Source organism: Silurus meridionalis, chromosome 4 (genome assembly GCF_014805685.1).
Source record: "Silurus meridionalis isolate SWU-2019-XX chromosome 4, ASM1480568v1, whole genome shotgun sequence".
NCBI lineage: Eukaryota > Metazoa > Chordata > Actinopteri > Siluriformes > Siluridae > Silurus > Silurus meridionalis.
In genome coordinates this window covers 12,388,718-12,405,462 of record NC_060887.1, presented here as the reverse complement: position 1 = coordinate 12,405,462, position 16,745 = coordinate 12,388,718, and the positions used below count along the sequence as shown (strand labels likewise).

The window sequence follows — 16,745 nt, the reverse complement described above, 5'->3', positions numbered from 1 at the left end:
TCAATGCGTTTTGAGTATATATCCCGTCAGATAGATAGCAGTCTTCTTATCTTTAAAGCTAAACAGTACAGGAAGTACAAGCATAAAGGCACGCCGCTATAAGCATAAAGTTAGCGCTAATATCCGCCTGTTTCCTGGGGGGGGTTGGGGCGCTGCTGTAAAAACGGTTACGGGTTTAAGTAATTATTAAAACGATTAAGTAATTATTTCGCCTTGCTTACAGTATCGCGACCCCTGTATCATGATTTGTAACGTTTTTGCCGGATCCTTCCCGATACACTGCCCTAACACACACATCCCTTTTACACCATATATTAATTATTAGGAGAAGAATCACACATCAGTACACACGCTAATACTAGTGCAGCTCGTTTACTGAACCCCATCGCACTCGGGTCCCGATGTATCCACTGACTCTATTGTGAGCAGATAAACATCGTGCTGAGTGTGTGCGCGCGTGTGTGTGTGTGTGTGTGTGTAAGTGCGTTTCCGCGTGTCAGAGTGTGCCACGAGTGTGTACTGTGTGCGTCTCTCTTCAACCCACTAGCATAAGAAAGAAGCCATTCTGTCTTTGACAATAAGATGTATACAAGTCTGCCCCAAGCTCTCTCTCTCTCTCTCTACTTCACCCCATACACACACACACACACACACACACACACACACACACACACACACACACACACACACGAACTTGAACAGTCGTCACCGTCCATTTGACAAAAGGATCTGTTGTAGTCCAAATCCTCTGACTCACTCTCTCCCACACACACACACACACACACACACACACACACACACACACACACACAATCAACATCAATCAAATACAGAGACTTGAAGTAGGTCACTTCATATCTTACACCTGTGGAACAGGACACAGTGCAGTGAAAGTAATTATCTGTAGACACTACGGCATCGCAGGTATGCGCACACAATCGGCAACTCGTGCCAAGTGTGTAAAAAGCTTGAGCGATGCACACGGACCCCATTGTGTCCTGGTGGTGGGAGGACGCAGGGACGGGAGCAGGGAGCAGGGTGCAGGGAGAAGGAGGAGGAGGAGGTTCCTCCACCCTGCTTTAGAGGGGAAACTGCGTGTGTCCTGACCTGCTGTGGAACAACAACACTGGGACAATGCTGTTGTTACCGAGTGGGAATTTCCACACGCGCACGTCAGGAAAGAGACAGGCGCCGGTCCGGAGAACACGCCGCGGAGTGCCACGATGACACAATCGCAACAGATTCCCAACTGGCAAAATACAGTGATGAGCTGAAAATACCGAAATATATCAGTGGTGGGCGGTGCAAAAGGTGCCTGTTGATTCTGACAAATATTTTTTTTTTTTTAAAGGGAAGAGGGAAAAAAAAAAAAAAACACGACACAAATATTGCCAAGGCTGTTAGGCAAACTTGAACCATAGAACGCGCTAGTCTTTTCACAATCAATACTATTACCGGAATACTTTCTGTGAGAACGCTCTGGCTTTGCATCAGTCGCACTTACTTCTTCAAACTTACAGTTTTAGGGGGTTACACGCCGTCACACTGAATATCCTCTTTAACATAATCTATACAATTCTAACGTATATACGATTCTAACGCTCTCTGTGTTGTCGTCTAATTACGCCGGTGCCGCCGGGTGATTCTCTAGCGGCTCTGATTTCTAAATGGCACAGATTTCTCCTGTGGCCACACAAATTAATTACATTAAATTGCATTCAAAGTAGAAACCCAAAGCAATTCCCCAAGACGTTATAATGCTTTTCTTTTCTTTTCTTTTTTTTTTTTAAAACACTGCACGTTTTACTGTTTAAGTGGAGGAAAACGGGCGCGTTTTGTAGCCTGTTATGCTAATTGCAGGTTGCATATTGTCTGTACAAGTCGTCTTTTTATTTAAGTAGCAAGCGAATATGACTGTACAGAAATGCCTCACACTTCGCTTAGTTTCAAAAGTTGAATAAACCATTTAGAAAAGTTACCTAAATACTCTAAACTCTTTAAGCAACCCAGTAACCTCGCAAAAAAGGTGTTTGATAGTTTATTTCTTTATATAAATAGGTAGTCCCCTACTTACGATGGAGATACGTTACGACGACCCCATCGTAATTCAGAAATATTGAAGCTGGTGCTATGACTGACAGTCTTTCCTGCTTCATGATGATCATTTTTATTTTCTGCTCTAAACTGAAGGGTTTCATCAGTTTACTTGGGCACTTGGAAGACATGCTTTTATCACTTAAATTGCTGTTTGCAACAGAAAACAAAAAAAAAACCACACACTGAGACAACTTTACTTCGTGGACCACTAGCGAGTGGGGCATCTCACAGGGCGAGAGATATATATTAATTAATTAATGTATAATTATAACTACATATATTTTGGTAGTGGTTAAGGTATTGAACTTTGGATTCAAAGGTCATGAGTTCAAATCTCCGCCACAGTTATCACTCCTGGGCCCCTGAGTGAGGCCCTTAACTGCGTAGCTGCTTGGTTGTATGAATGAGATAAATGAAATTTGTTAAAGTTTGCTGAAATAATTTGAACAATTAAGCAGAACATACGTTTAGAAAATTCAATACTAAATGTAACACACACACACACACTGAGACAACTTTACTTCGTGGACCACTAGCGAGTGGGGCATCTCACAGGGCGAGAGATATATATTAATTAATTAATGTATAATTATAACTACATATATTTTGGTAGTGGTTAAGGTATTGAACTTTGGATTCAAAGGTCATGAGTTCAAATCTCCGCCACAGTTATCACTCCTGGGCCCCTGAGTGAGGCCCTTAACTGCGTAGCTGCTTGGTTGTATGAATGAGATAAATGAAATTTGTTAAAGTTTGCTGAAATAATTTGAACAATTAAGCAGAACATACGTTTAGAAAATTCAATACTAAATGTAACACACACACACACACACACACACACACACACACACACACACACACACACACACACACACACACACACAGTTCTATCCTTGAACAATTAAGCAGAACATACGTTTAGAAAATTCAATACTAAATGTAACACACACACACACACACACACACACACACACACACACACACACACACACAATATTATTAACAAATCTGAAAAGGGGGTGAAAGCGGAGGACATATCTGTATATTCAAATAAACCCCAATGAACTACAGTGTGCGTTATTTCCTAGAAAATATTTTTCACACAGTTACAGTTCCAAAATCCACCACTGCGCTAGGTCGCTCCTGTCTCAGCCGTGCCTGCTCTCTCGGTAAGAGGAAGGTGTGGACAGTGACTGACAGGTGTGGCGTCCACACACACACACACACACACACACACACACACACACACACACACACACAATGATGTTTACATTTCACATTATATTTATTCGCAGGGCAGATACTGTTATCTCCATGTTGACAGCGTTCTGCTGTCTGTGACGTTTACTTCAAACACTGATGAGTCAGCTGGAACAAAACGTCCCAGTGCCACAACGACGGGAGTTTTGCTGCGTGGATCGGTTTAAGACATATAAACCCCGGGTCCCACGAGTGCTCGCATGATGGATATTGCATCATTACCCAGGATATTGCAATCACTAGTGTTTTAGGAGTTTGGAGGGGCCGCCTCGTATGACTTCATGAGGTTAAGTGCCGATTTGATGAAAATAGTAGCAGTGTGAAGGATCCGCTGAAAGGGGATTCTCAGCCACTCACAAAAATAGTAAACACGACTGAGTGTTATGTCTCTTGCACTTGCTCGTGTCAACAGATAGAGAAGTGTAAACACATCCGGCTGCCACGTGGTCCTGCCTAATTAGAAAACCAGTGCACTTATTATTACTACCGCAGGTAGTGGTCCATGTGTTGGAGTTGCGTTCCGATAACCTTATTGTAATTTAAAAAATATCGTAAGTCAAGACCTACCCGAAAATACACTAATTTGTTAACAATCGAATTTTATGTAGTAAAACAGCAATTTACACAATCGTAATGTATAATGTATAACCTCCACAGTCCAGAGAAGTGAGCTAAAATCTCTATCGTCGTTATAAGATCGAAAAATCGTAAGTCAATCTTTCATAGCTCGGGGACTACCTGTACATGCAATATAAAAGAACACCAGAGTGTCCAAGCTCTCGAAGTCACTTTGGGTGAAATCTTGTTATGCAAATCAGCTTGTCGCGGCTGATCGCAAGCGAGTTTTACCTGAGAGCTCGACTGAGCTTGTCGTAGTTCATCTGAGGCTTGCACTTGCGTGCCCCCCACAGCCTGGCCACCTCGTCGGGGTCTTTGATGACGAACTCGCCGTAGTCGCCCTGCCAGGCGATGACGTCGTGGTACTCCTCCTTCCTGAGCAGCTCCAGGATGAAGTGCCACAGCTGGATCTGCCTGGAGCCCGGGCTCGACTCGGGCTTGTACGCCCATTCCGGAAAGGCGAATCCTGAAAGCACAGAAACAATCCTATTTACATTTATGACATTTCGGTCGACGGCTTTTTTTTTTCAAAGCAAATTACAATTCTTTTATTTATACATCTAAGCAGGTGAGGGTTCAGGTTCTCGCTCAAGGGCCAAGAAGTGGCCGCTTGATCGTGCTGGGCTTTGAACTCGCGACTTTCCGAAACAGACATCCAACGTCAACTTGCAGCTATGTCTCATCTCTGCTCCGTCTCTATAACTGCTATAACGTACATGTCTTATAGACAAGAAAGAAAGTTGTTTGTGACTGAACTCCTTGCTAAATCACTGTGGTATTAGAAGATAAAAATGACTTTAGCACATCAGCACGATCCGGAAACAAAGCATCCTAAATACTCAAGCAAGTTGATCACAATTAAAATAACCATTTATGCTTTCAGGACTATTTAAATAATCTCTAGACAAAGTAGGGAAAAGGCGACCACACGGCGAACCAAAGACGAAGGAGCAGATCCTCCGCACCCGAGGCAATTCTTCCAGGCGACCGCTCGCATGTACCTACATGCGTTGCACAGACAAAAACCAGGATTCCGGAGATCCTCCTCGCTTTGTTCTCTTTGTCAAGTATTCCAGAAAAGATTCTTTAATAATCCAGCAATGAGTGTTTTTTTTCCCGACGCAATGAGGAACTCTAAATAGGTTAGACTGAATTTTCTTGTCTGGGTGGAAATACAAACTAAATAAATAAATATTAATAATAATAACCAAAAAAAGGGCCTAGCCGTCAACTTTCAGTCTCACAATGACCATACGTCTCTGTCTGGCACTGGGTTACATCACCGTGTTGTGCCGTCCTCACAAAGTTTGCATAACAGTTATTGCATGCAGACGGTGATTTGCATGCATGAAACAACCATTTTAAACAAACAAAACAAAATTTGCTTAAATGTTTGAGAAACGCTGGGGCTACGACAGCGAACCAGAAGCAAGGCTCCTCGAATCAGTCTTACTGCAACATCTCAATTTATTTTTGGGCAGGAAACAAAAACACCTCGGGACGTGTTGTGTAGGAAAAATAAGAATCGAGTGGGCGGGGTTAATGAGTAAAGGGGCGGAACTCCCACTCTGACATCGCCCCTTTTTACCTATAAACAGCACAACCCAGGAAGCGTTTTACTCCTCTTACACCACAGCAGACAAATTGTATGCGTTTATTAAAAGAATCGTAAGTCGTACTTTTTTTTTAATCGTTTACAGTTACGCTTAACGTCGCAGAACGTCTGCAAAACAAGTTTGTTCCTGTTATCAGTGTAAACAGTCACACGCATCTCTTTTCTTGTTTTGCTCGACAAACTTAATAGGAACAACAAAAAATAGGCAGCTCATCAAGTTACCAAGTTCCGCCACCTCTCCTGAAACCGGTCCCCGTGTGGGACAACCAAAAGATCCGGCTTTATCTCGGACCGTTACAAGGCGTTGATGCTGGAGACAAATTCAAAAAAAAAAAAAACCAGACTATCTACACGTTGCGTAAAATGCGCTCGTTGTTTGAGCTTCCGTTTAAGCCTCTTTACTCTGGAACTACAGAAACAATAACTTTGCAGTGCATTAATATAAACCTGTTACAAACATAACCACGCCTTCTGACCAATCGGAGAGAAGAATTTCCATCCCATGTATTACATTCAATCCATGGATTCATTTCAATATTCAATCCAAGGCGAGAATATGAAAAAGCTTTGTGATTGCCCCTTTAAGAGGTCAAACGTGCCATGCTCCATAGATTCTGACAGACGCAGATCTGGTTTCATGTCTCACACACTCTCTCTCAGTCACACACACACACGCACAAACACCCACACGTGAAAACGATCTCCACTAAGAAGTCTGAGCCAAAGTCAATGTCTGTCAAACTCCCCAGTGAACAATGAAGAACAGACTCACACAAGCGCACACAGCCTTCTGGCAATGAAGGATACACTTACAGATGTGTTAGTCTCACTAACACACACACACACACACACACACACACACACACACACACACACACACACACACACACACACACACACACAGGGTACACAATTTGTTGAACTAATAGTGCTAAAAAATGTAGTGGAGGCGTGATGTCTGATCCTGTGATTCTCTATGGGCGCACACACACACACACACACACACACACACACACCGCAACTTGTGCAAAAGCATCCGAGACTGAGCTCAGCCTCAAGGACGAAACCTCTCTGAGCGAAGAGTGTGTGTCAATAAATGTGTGTGTGTGCATATTATTGATCATATTACAAGCTGCACACAGTGAGCCCTACATTGCTGGTGTGTTAAAATGTAAAAACGCACACACATGCGCGTAGTCTCTCGTACACCAATGGCATCACCATAAATAAAAAAATAAAAACACTGGCGTACACATGCGAGAACGTGTTTCTATAACCAGTGTTTAATATTTGTACTAAACAAACATACAAAACCTTTCGCGAGCCTTGGTTCTGTTCCTGAAGGGCTCCTGCTGGATTCCCACAGCAATTGCTTGTGATTGAATCACAACTCAACCTCAGTGTAGCTCTAAACAACCAACTCTCAAAGAGAAGAAAAAAAAAAGCTTCAACCTTCTCAAATAGTCACCTGACCTTCAGACCAAAATGTGGTTCTACCATAAAAAAAAAAACACACACACACACACACACACACACACACACACACACACACACACACACACACACACACACACACACACACAAAATTGTCTGTAGTGAAACATGACAATTTCCCTCCACTGGAACTAAACACCATTCCAGCACCACAATGCTCCATTAAAATATGGTTGAAATGGAAGAACATCAAGGTTCCTGCACAGAACCCCGACCTCCTCAACCTCACTGAACGTCTTTGGGATGCCGACTGAACCCTAAAAACCACATTGCGTCATGAGATCAGCCCCTGATGTCACTAGTGAGGCTCATCCCCGCAGCCACACCCCAAAATCTAGTGGAGCCACTTCACAAGAAAGAGGAGCTTATTTTAACTGCAAAACTCGAACACACGAGTCGTTTCTTAGACGATAAAAAAAATATTAAACACTCAATATACACGCAATGTTTTTGGTGCCAGATGTATTTTCCTTAGGTCTTTATTTTAAGTAAAATAAGCATAAGGCCCTGTTATACTAAGCTTCAAGCTATCTAACAGACAAACGTTAGCTTTCAGCGTTTACCACATGACTAAATGACAAACCCCTGGTCATGATTGAACAATTTCATTCAATACGCCCTCATTTACATTTATTTATCCTGAGTGGTGTCACCGTGGCTCCAGAGCCTGGAGGAAAAGAAAATGACCAAAAAGGTGAAGGAACATACACACAGTCCATTGTTGGGAAAACACCTGCATGCAAATTCACACCGAGTAATTTGGCCACTTAGGCTACTTGCATTAGATACTTGTGAAAAGTAGAAACCAGGAGAACCCACAGGAAGCCTACAGAGATATGGAGAGAACATGTACAGGCAGTGCATGTTCACAGCAACATTCCTCTAAAGTGAAGCTTTGATTTGGCGATTTATCCAGTATTGGCTTATACACTTCAGGGTTCGAGAAAAAGGCTGTTTTTAGGTGAATAATATACACTGTATAGACAAACGTTTGTGGACACCTCATCATAAGATTCATATGTGCTTTTTGAACGTCAACCCTGTGAATATATGGAAGCGCACAATTGTATAGGAAGTCTCTAAAATGTTCCCTTTACTTGAACTAGGAGAAACAAACTTGTTCCAGCATGACAATCCAGCATCATGAACATGTGGTTTACATGGGTCGGAGTAGCAGATCTTGAGTGGCCTGCCATAGAAATGTGATCTCAACCTTCCGAACACCTTTGGGATGAATTGGAACGCTGACTGCACCCCAGGTCTCCATCATCTCTCCTCCATCAGTACCTGACTTTACTAACACCCTTGTAGCTGAATGAACAAAATCTCCATAAACACACTCCAAAATCTAATGGAACATCTTCCCAGAAGAGTGGAGGTGAAGATTACAGCAAATCTGGACCAAATGTAAAATTGGATATTCAAAAAGCACATACCAATCTTACGGTCAGGTGTCTACAAACAGTGTAGTGTGTGTGTGTGTGTATGCGTGAGAGACACTTTAATACTCTAGCGGAGAGTTATGTCGTGAGTGTGAGAGCGTATGACCTCATCCCCCCTCCCTACTTAACCTCTATGACCTCCAGCCCTTCTCTGTGTCTCTCTGTCTCTCGTTCTCACCCCCACCACCAACCCCCCCAAGGGGGAGACACAGGATCCTTACCACAGAGGAGAAGAGGACAGATCAACGCTCTCTCTCTGTCTCACACACACACACACACACACACACACACACACACACACACACACACACACACACCTCATCAATAATTCAAAGAGCCGCCTTTGCTCGGGAGTATCTGAGAGAAAGAGCGGTTGGGGGGGTGAGAGTGTGTGATAATCTCTGCCCTGGGACATTAGTGAGTGTGTGTTGGTGTCTGACCAGAAAAACACACTAGAAGTTATACTTTAATAATACTAATAAAAAAGTCGAGTAATAGGAGAGAAGTGAAAGAGTGATGGAAGGAGGCGAGATAGAATAGGAAACGAGAAGCCTGTGAAAGGGGGCCTGCAGAGGGAAACGAAGGGGTAAAAAAAAAAAGGGGGGGGGGGGTTAAGGAAACAACAGAGGAGGGGTGAAAGAGAGGGATGAGATCATAGCTCGTCTACTAGTCTGTTGTCATCCAGGTCAAATTGCTCCTTTCTTTCTCCCTCCCTCTTCTGATGCCTCATCCAAGTATGTAAATCAAAGAATGCTGGCTGTCCGATGCGCAACATTTTGTTTATTTTTTACACGCAGAACGTATTTTAGGAATCCTGTGCGCTCGAGCACACGGCAGCATTGTTATGCGAGGAAGCATACCTGTGTGTGTGTGTGTGTGTGTGTGTGTGAGTAAAAAACTGTCATTAACGCTGGAAGCAACTCTTTGCCGAAATTCCAGGCCTGTGTGTGTGTGTGTGTGTGTGTGTGTGTGTGTGTGTGTGTGTGTGTGTGCATGCACAGGGGGTGACAAGGGGCTTCGGCAGCCTGACTCTTAACAGCTCTGTGTAAAGAATAATATCACAGAGTGAACTCTGTACACTGAGTGTAAAAGTGTGTGTTCTGGTAACTACGAATACAATGCTTTTTCCTAATAAACTTTTCTCGAATTTAGACTTTTGTAGAATTTAAATGATGTTTACAATGCCGAATTTTCAGAGCACTTTCGAGTCTAAACAAATTTGTCTACAGAGGTTAACGTCATCGCGACAAACTCTGATGCTGGCTTGTCGAAGCCGGTTTGAGGAAAGGAAGGACAAAAGAAAGTCAATTTGAAAGAAAAAAAAAATAATTAAAAAGAAAGAAAGAAAGCAAATAAAAGACAGATTGTCTATATTTTTTTAATCAACTACACACAGACAGACAAATATAGACAAGACAGAGACAGATAGATAGATGTAGACAGACACAGAGAGACAGTCAGATATAAAGAAAGACGGGCAGACAGACAGAGATACAGGCAGAGAGACAAAGAACGGCCGAGAGACAGATATAGACAAAGATAGGCATAGAGACATTCCGAGAGACAGATATAGACAAAGACAAGCTGAGAGACAGGTATAGACAAAGACAGGTCGAGAGACAAGTCAAGAGACAGGCCAATAAGCAGTTATAAACAAAGACAAGCCAAGAGACAGGCAGAGAGACAGATATAGACAAAGACAAGCTGAGAAACAGATATAGACAAAGACAGGTCGAGAGACTAAGTCTAAGAAGAGTAATAAGAAATTTAACACAGTACATCAGCTTGTCAAATCAACATCATGAATAAAAGCATCTACAATTGTCTAAAGTCTACACCACCACATCACACACACACACACACACACACACACACACACACACACACACACCGTGAACAGGAAGTTACATTCAACCGAAGAGCTGAAGTTATTTCCATGAGAAAGCAATCTTACTTCCAAATAAATAAATAAATAAATAAATATACAAATAAATAAATAATCTGTAATATTAACAGTGATAAAGTTTTAGCTTCCGGCGTCTGTGCACAATTACAAATTCTGTAATTAACATTAAATAGCTTGTTAAACGCTAAATTTCAAAAGCATTGGCACCTCTGTTGTGTTGAGTCCCGAGTTCCAAATTTACATTTATTCAAATAATAAACAGTCTACTCCGAATAAAAATATTATAATTCAATGTTCAAACCAGTTTATTTACTTTCTTGTTTATAAATAACAGCGTATATTGAACAAGTTGAAAAGAACGTTTTCCAGTATTGGGATACAACAAACTAGGCCCATCATTGTAAACCACTACCCCCAGCACCCCAGCACCCCCACCCCCGACTTTGTAGTACTCTGGCCAGTAGGGTCATGTGACTTCGGCGAGGGAGGAAAAAAGATAGGAGATGTAAAGAAGAGAAAAATCAGAACCTTTCAGTGACCACAGTCGAACCACAGGCACATTAAAGATTCATCAGGGAGAGAAAGAGAGAGTAAAGGAGTAAAATGAGTAGAGGGAGGACAGGGTGCAAAGAAAAAGAATAGCACAAAGAAGTAAAAAAAAAAAAAAAGGAAAAAAAAGTGAGAGCTGAAAAGATTCGGTGCACTGTTGCGCTCGCTGACGACACGCCGATGTTCTGCCTTTTTCTTCTGTAGTGAACACTTGTACAAAAGGAAAAAAAAAAGCAAAACTAAAAAAAAAAGCACAGAATGTACCCTTAACCTTAGAGAGTGAACAAAGTCAATGAATGTATAAGAGACCAAGAGAGAGAGAGAAAGAGAGGGATAGCAGAAAAGAGATAAGAGATCGTGAGTGAAGAGAGTACGCGAGAGAGAGAGAGAGAGAGAGAGAGAGAGAGAGACGAAGGGGAGCCAGAGGGAGAGATGGCCTTGGAGATCCAAAAATAAACTCGCACACAGGGGTTATTGTTTGACAGTAGAGAGAGAGAGAGAGAGAGAGAGAGAGAGGGGGGGGGGGGGGCAGAAAGAAAGAGAGAGGACAGGTGGAGGTGGACAGGTGGAGGTGGACGACAGAGGTGAAGGATTTGCTTTTACACCTCCATAACTTTATCACGCTCTACACTTCTTTGGGTAATGCTGCTGCGCCACTGCACAGATTCTTCACACCGAGGACAAGGAGCTAGAAATACATTTCTGTACATACTCTCAATGCATCCAAACAAAACACACACACACACACACACACACACACACACACACGTGTTTCTGTCTTCTCTCAAATGTTGGTGCAGTTGCGGAGGTGAAGAATATTATTCCACCGAGTCAAGGCAGTCCCTCGGCTCGAGGTGTATTTGTGTTCAGCTCAAACGCTCCTCTTTTATCTGCATTAGCACTCTAACATCCATCCATCCATCCATCCATCCATCTGTCTATCCAATCTAGTATCCGTCCATCTATATATATCTATTCATCCATCCATCTATATCTTTCCCTCTATACAACGCACAACGTCCTCGCTCTTTAGCAAGACATGTCTCTCCTGTCGCAGTTTCTCATTTAATCTTTCTCTTTGTCTCTGGATGGAGGTATGAGCTGGCAGCCAGGTGAGAATTTCGTGTCTCTCTGCTCTAAAAAAAACAACAGCAGTCTTTTGCACTACAGCACACCTTCCATCGAGTGTGTGATCATCTCCTACTTCTCCTACTGGCCCTTCTGAACTACTTACTATAGTCATTCATTTTAAATGTATTTATACCTTCATAGATAGAAAATATTTGCATGTGTGTTTGTGTATGTGTGTATCCGACCGCAACATTGTACGGGTCATTAATCCCGAGTACAAAATCCAACCAGTCAGGTTTCTCCACCTGGCCCGTCTTATACTCTGTAACTGCATGACCTGCTGTAAAGTAAGTGTGTGTGTGTGTGTGTGTGTGTGTGTGTGTGTGTGTTGAGGTGTTTCCTGGAATGTGTCACACTGTAGTGTTGCAGGAAGTTAGCAAGCCTCCTGCACCACCACAACAACTCTGTTTCCTGTGTGTGTGTGTGTGTGTGTGTGTGACGGTCTGAGGAAGCGCATGTGACTCGCAGCATCTGCACTGAAATGTTTGTCACGTTTCCTTCAACTCCCAGGTCTCAGAACTCGCTTTCACTTTAGGTAGCGCGAACGCCGAAACACGCACGATGTTACAAAAGGCAATCCAGAAAAACAACTAACAGACCGTGTGTGTGTGTGTGTGTGTGTGTGTGTGTGCGCGTGCATGTGCGTGTGCTGTGTGTGTACATGTGCCAGCGCTGACTCAGTGCGTGAGCGTGTTTGTAATTCAGCCTTCACAACGCAAACATTTCTCTCTCGCTCTATTCCCTTGCTTTCTCTCTCTTCTCTCTCTCTCTCTCTCTCTCCCTCTCTCTCTTGGACACCGTCTCATAGCAACCAGACACTTCAGGCCTAAAAATAAACTCCCAGAAATGAACAGAACAAAAAAATAAAACATAAACGACAATTAATCCTTTCAGCCTGAGAGCCAGGCCTCAAATAGAGCAGGTAGGAGCGAGAGAAGATGCGGGAGAGAGAGAGAGAGAGAGAGAGAGAGAGAGAGAGAGAGAGAGTGTGTTGGAGGAACTGCGAGCAACAGGTATTTGTGAGCTCAGGTCTATGCACATAGTTCGATGTATGTAAAAACTAGATTTCTCCACAAACACACAGTAAGACACAGACATATTTCTCATAATTAATGGTGATTAATCGCTTTTCTGCGTTCGTACACTCTGCACTTCTATAACATCCTCAAATGTTGTGCAACAGATGTTCAACAATAAAGAGTTACGTTTTTGAATGACGAATTGTTGCCGTGTAATCGCCAACGAATTCGAGACATAATATTTTTGGCATATCGCTCCCACCCTGAAACACACACACCTGCTAGTGTGTATTTTTGTGTCTACTGCAGGTAGGGAGTAACTCCCCTGCTCCAAAATCCCCATGACATCACCCCGAGTGACTGAGGCCTCTGTTCCCCACAGCAGGTACACCCGAACCACACACACCTTAAATTGGGAGAGACGGTACACTCCAGACACTCCTAAACTGGCGTATATAAAAGTATACACTCATATAAACACCTGACAAATTATTAGGAACATCTGTACAAGTGCTCCCTGATGTTCACATCGAAAATCAAAATGAGTGTCCATTATTGAACTGTTCATAAGGTAAAGATGTGTTCCATTTTTGAGCCTGTTTCCACCCTAAGTTTCCTCCGCATATCATCAGGGAGTTTTTCCCCCTCACCACTGTCGCCTCAAGCTGCTTTGGGACAAGGTTCACTGTTGAAAATGGTATGCACATGAAATAAAATGTGTTAGTTCTACAGCTTTGTTGATTAGAGGAAAACATGCAGACTGGTTGAAGCTTGCAGGGGACCTACGGTAACTCGATTAACCGCTCTTTGGAGTGGCGCTGGGCAGATAAGCATCTCAGAATGCAGGCGTCAAACCGATTTGAATGACGAGGGTCAGTGAGTGGACATGAGGCAGAACGACTATGATAGCGAAAGTCTTAGGTACAAAGAAATACAGGTATAGAGGGATACAGACAGGTACAGATATGTACAGCCGGGTATAGAGAGGTATAGGGGTATAGAGAGGTATAGGGGTAAAGAGAGGTATATAGAGTTACAGGGTACAGAAAGGTATAGAGAGTTAGAGGGGTACAGAGAGGTATACAGGTACAGAAATCTATAGAGAGGTAGACAAGTGTGTGAGTGAATAAGTGAGTGTGTGAGAGTGAATAAGTGGGTGGGTGAGTAAATAAGTGAGTGAGTGAATAGGTGAGTGAATGCACCTTTACTGGATGAGGACACAGAGTAAAGACAGAGCCTTTTCTCCAAACAGACATTTTATTGACATTTTGCTTGAGATCAAAAGAACCAAATATTTCAAATAAAATAGTCCTGACTTAAAAAAAAAAAAAAAAAAAAGAAGAGGAAGAAAAAAAAAAAAAAACAGACACACGATTTCAAAGAGAATTTCTTTTTATCACCTTTGAGCAACAATCTGTGGAAAAATCTTGTTTCCTTCTCATTTTTATGACCACTCTTTTTGCTATGTCCTCCCCCCCAACACAAATGACTTTTAAAACATGTTTTTGTCACCTCCGTCGCTGTTGTGTACAGCGGCCTGACTTGCGTCTGTGTGACGTGTGACTGTCCAAAAATACCCGCTCCTCCGTTATCTCCATCTCCCCATTCCTCACCCCTCCTTCCTTCACCTCCATCAACTCCCCTCTCACTCGCTCTCCTTCTTTTCCTGTCATTATTTTACCACCCTAATTTTAGAGAAGGGGAAAAACGCTGCTTGCGGCTGTGAACCACGCCAATGAGTACATGCGAAGCAGGAAAGTCAAAAGTCAAACGAGTGAGAGAAAGTGATTGTGGTCTGCATCGCCCAGGGCAGGACATTACCCGGTGTGTGTCGACTGATAAACATGAGCTGATCTGTAACCCCATGCAGTGACACAGCCTGTTACCTTTCTCTATCTTTCAGGCTCTGTCTTTCTCTCTCACTCTCACACACATCTGCCTACCATATTCACCAGCCTCTGCCCTTCAGAGGCAACTGTGTGTGTGTGTGTGTGTGTGTGTGTGTGTGTGTGTGTGTGTGTGTGTGAGAGAGTGAGAGAGAGAGAGAGAAATAGAGCTGGTAAAATGCATCTTTTAAAGCTGCTTAAGTCCTGCTGATCTTTCTTACATAACCCTCACCTCACTCACACCATGGGGTGCTGGGGGATTACAACACTGATATCAGTGGTGTGTGTGAGTCTGACCATCAGCCTGGTGGAACTCCAACCTATCCGATCATCTCTCAAGGTACACTCGAGGCCTTAGTAAAGTCAGGTACTGGTGTAGGTGAGGTGATTGAGACCTGGGGTTCAGTCAGTGTTCCAATTCATCCCAAAGGTGTTCAATAGGGTTGAGGTCAGAGCTCTATAGCAGGCTACTTATGAGCTTCAAATACTTTCATGCTGGAACAGGTTTGGGTCTCCTAGTTTAAGTGATGGGAAATGTAATGTTACTACATCCACAGACATCCTTTACAATTGTGTGCCTCCAACAAACAACAGTATCTCACAAAAGTGAGTACACCCCTAACATTTCAGCAACCATTTTATTATATCTTCTCACTATATTTTAGAGTCGTCAATGTGCAGCTTGTATAGATTGTACTGTCCTCTAAAAATAACTGAACATACTGCCATAATTGTCTAAATAACTGGCAACAAAAGTGAATACACCCTAAGTGAACATGTCAAAACTGTGTCCAAAGTGTCAATATTTTGTGTGAGCACCACTGTGATCCAGCACCTGGGCACCAATCCTCCTGGGCATGAAATTCACCAGAGCTGCACAGGTTGTTGCTGGGATCCTCTTCCACGCCTCCATAATGACATCACGGAGCTGCTGGATGTTAGACACATGGCGCTTCTCCACCTTCTGTTTGAGAATGCACCACAGGTTCTCAATAGGGTTCAGGTCTGAAGACATACTTGGCTACTCAATCACAATTACCTTCAGCTTCCTCAGCAACGTAGATGAGTGTTTGGTGTCGTTTTCACGTTGGAAAGCTGCCGTTCGTCCCAGTTTTTGAGAGGAGGGCGTCATATTCTGTTTCAGAATGTCACAGTATAGTTGAAAATCCATTTCCCTCAATGAACGGCAGCTCCCCCGTACCAGTAGCACTCATGCAGCCCCAGACCATGATGATACCACCACCATGCTGGACTGTAGGCAAATGACAATTTTCTTGGTTCTCCTCACCAGGGCGTCACTACCGTCTGAGCCAAACAAGTTTATCTTATTCTCATGGTTTCAGTAATTCATGCTCTTGGTCAGATTGTTTTCAGTAAGCTGTTTGCATGTTTTCTTGTGAGACAGCTTCAGAAGAGGCTTTGTTCTCGGACAGCTTTGCAGACCGACTTGTTGCAGAGTGCAGCGTACGGTCTGAGCACTGACAAGTGGACCTTCCGCTTCTGCAACCTCTAAAGCAATGCTGCATCACTCAGTTTTTTGAAGCAGCTTCTGCACCTGATGCACTGCACGAGGACTCAACTTCTTTGATGGAGCCTTGCGAGGGCTGTTCCGAGTGGAACCCGTCTTGGAAAACCTCTGCATTACCCTGACCACTGTACTGCAACTCAGTTTCAGGGTGTTACTGATTTTCTTATCGCATAGGCCATGTTTGTGTAGAATTCTAATTC

The 16,745-nt window shown here is 43.1% G+C and overlaps 1 protein-coding gene across 1 annotated transcript in view; it reads right to left on the bottom strand.

The window, feature by feature from the left end:
* erfl3 (Ets2 repressor factor like 3) overlaps nt 1–16,745 on the bottom strand; it is a 40,672-nt gene that overhangs the window by 7,202 nt on the left and 16,725 nt on the right. The window contains exon 2 of the mRNA XM_046847461.1: nt 4,207–4,441. Coding sequence (XP_046703417.1) covers nt 4,207–4,441 — 235 coding nt within the window. The remainder of the gene's footprint in view (nt 1–4,206; nt 4,442–16,745) is intronic.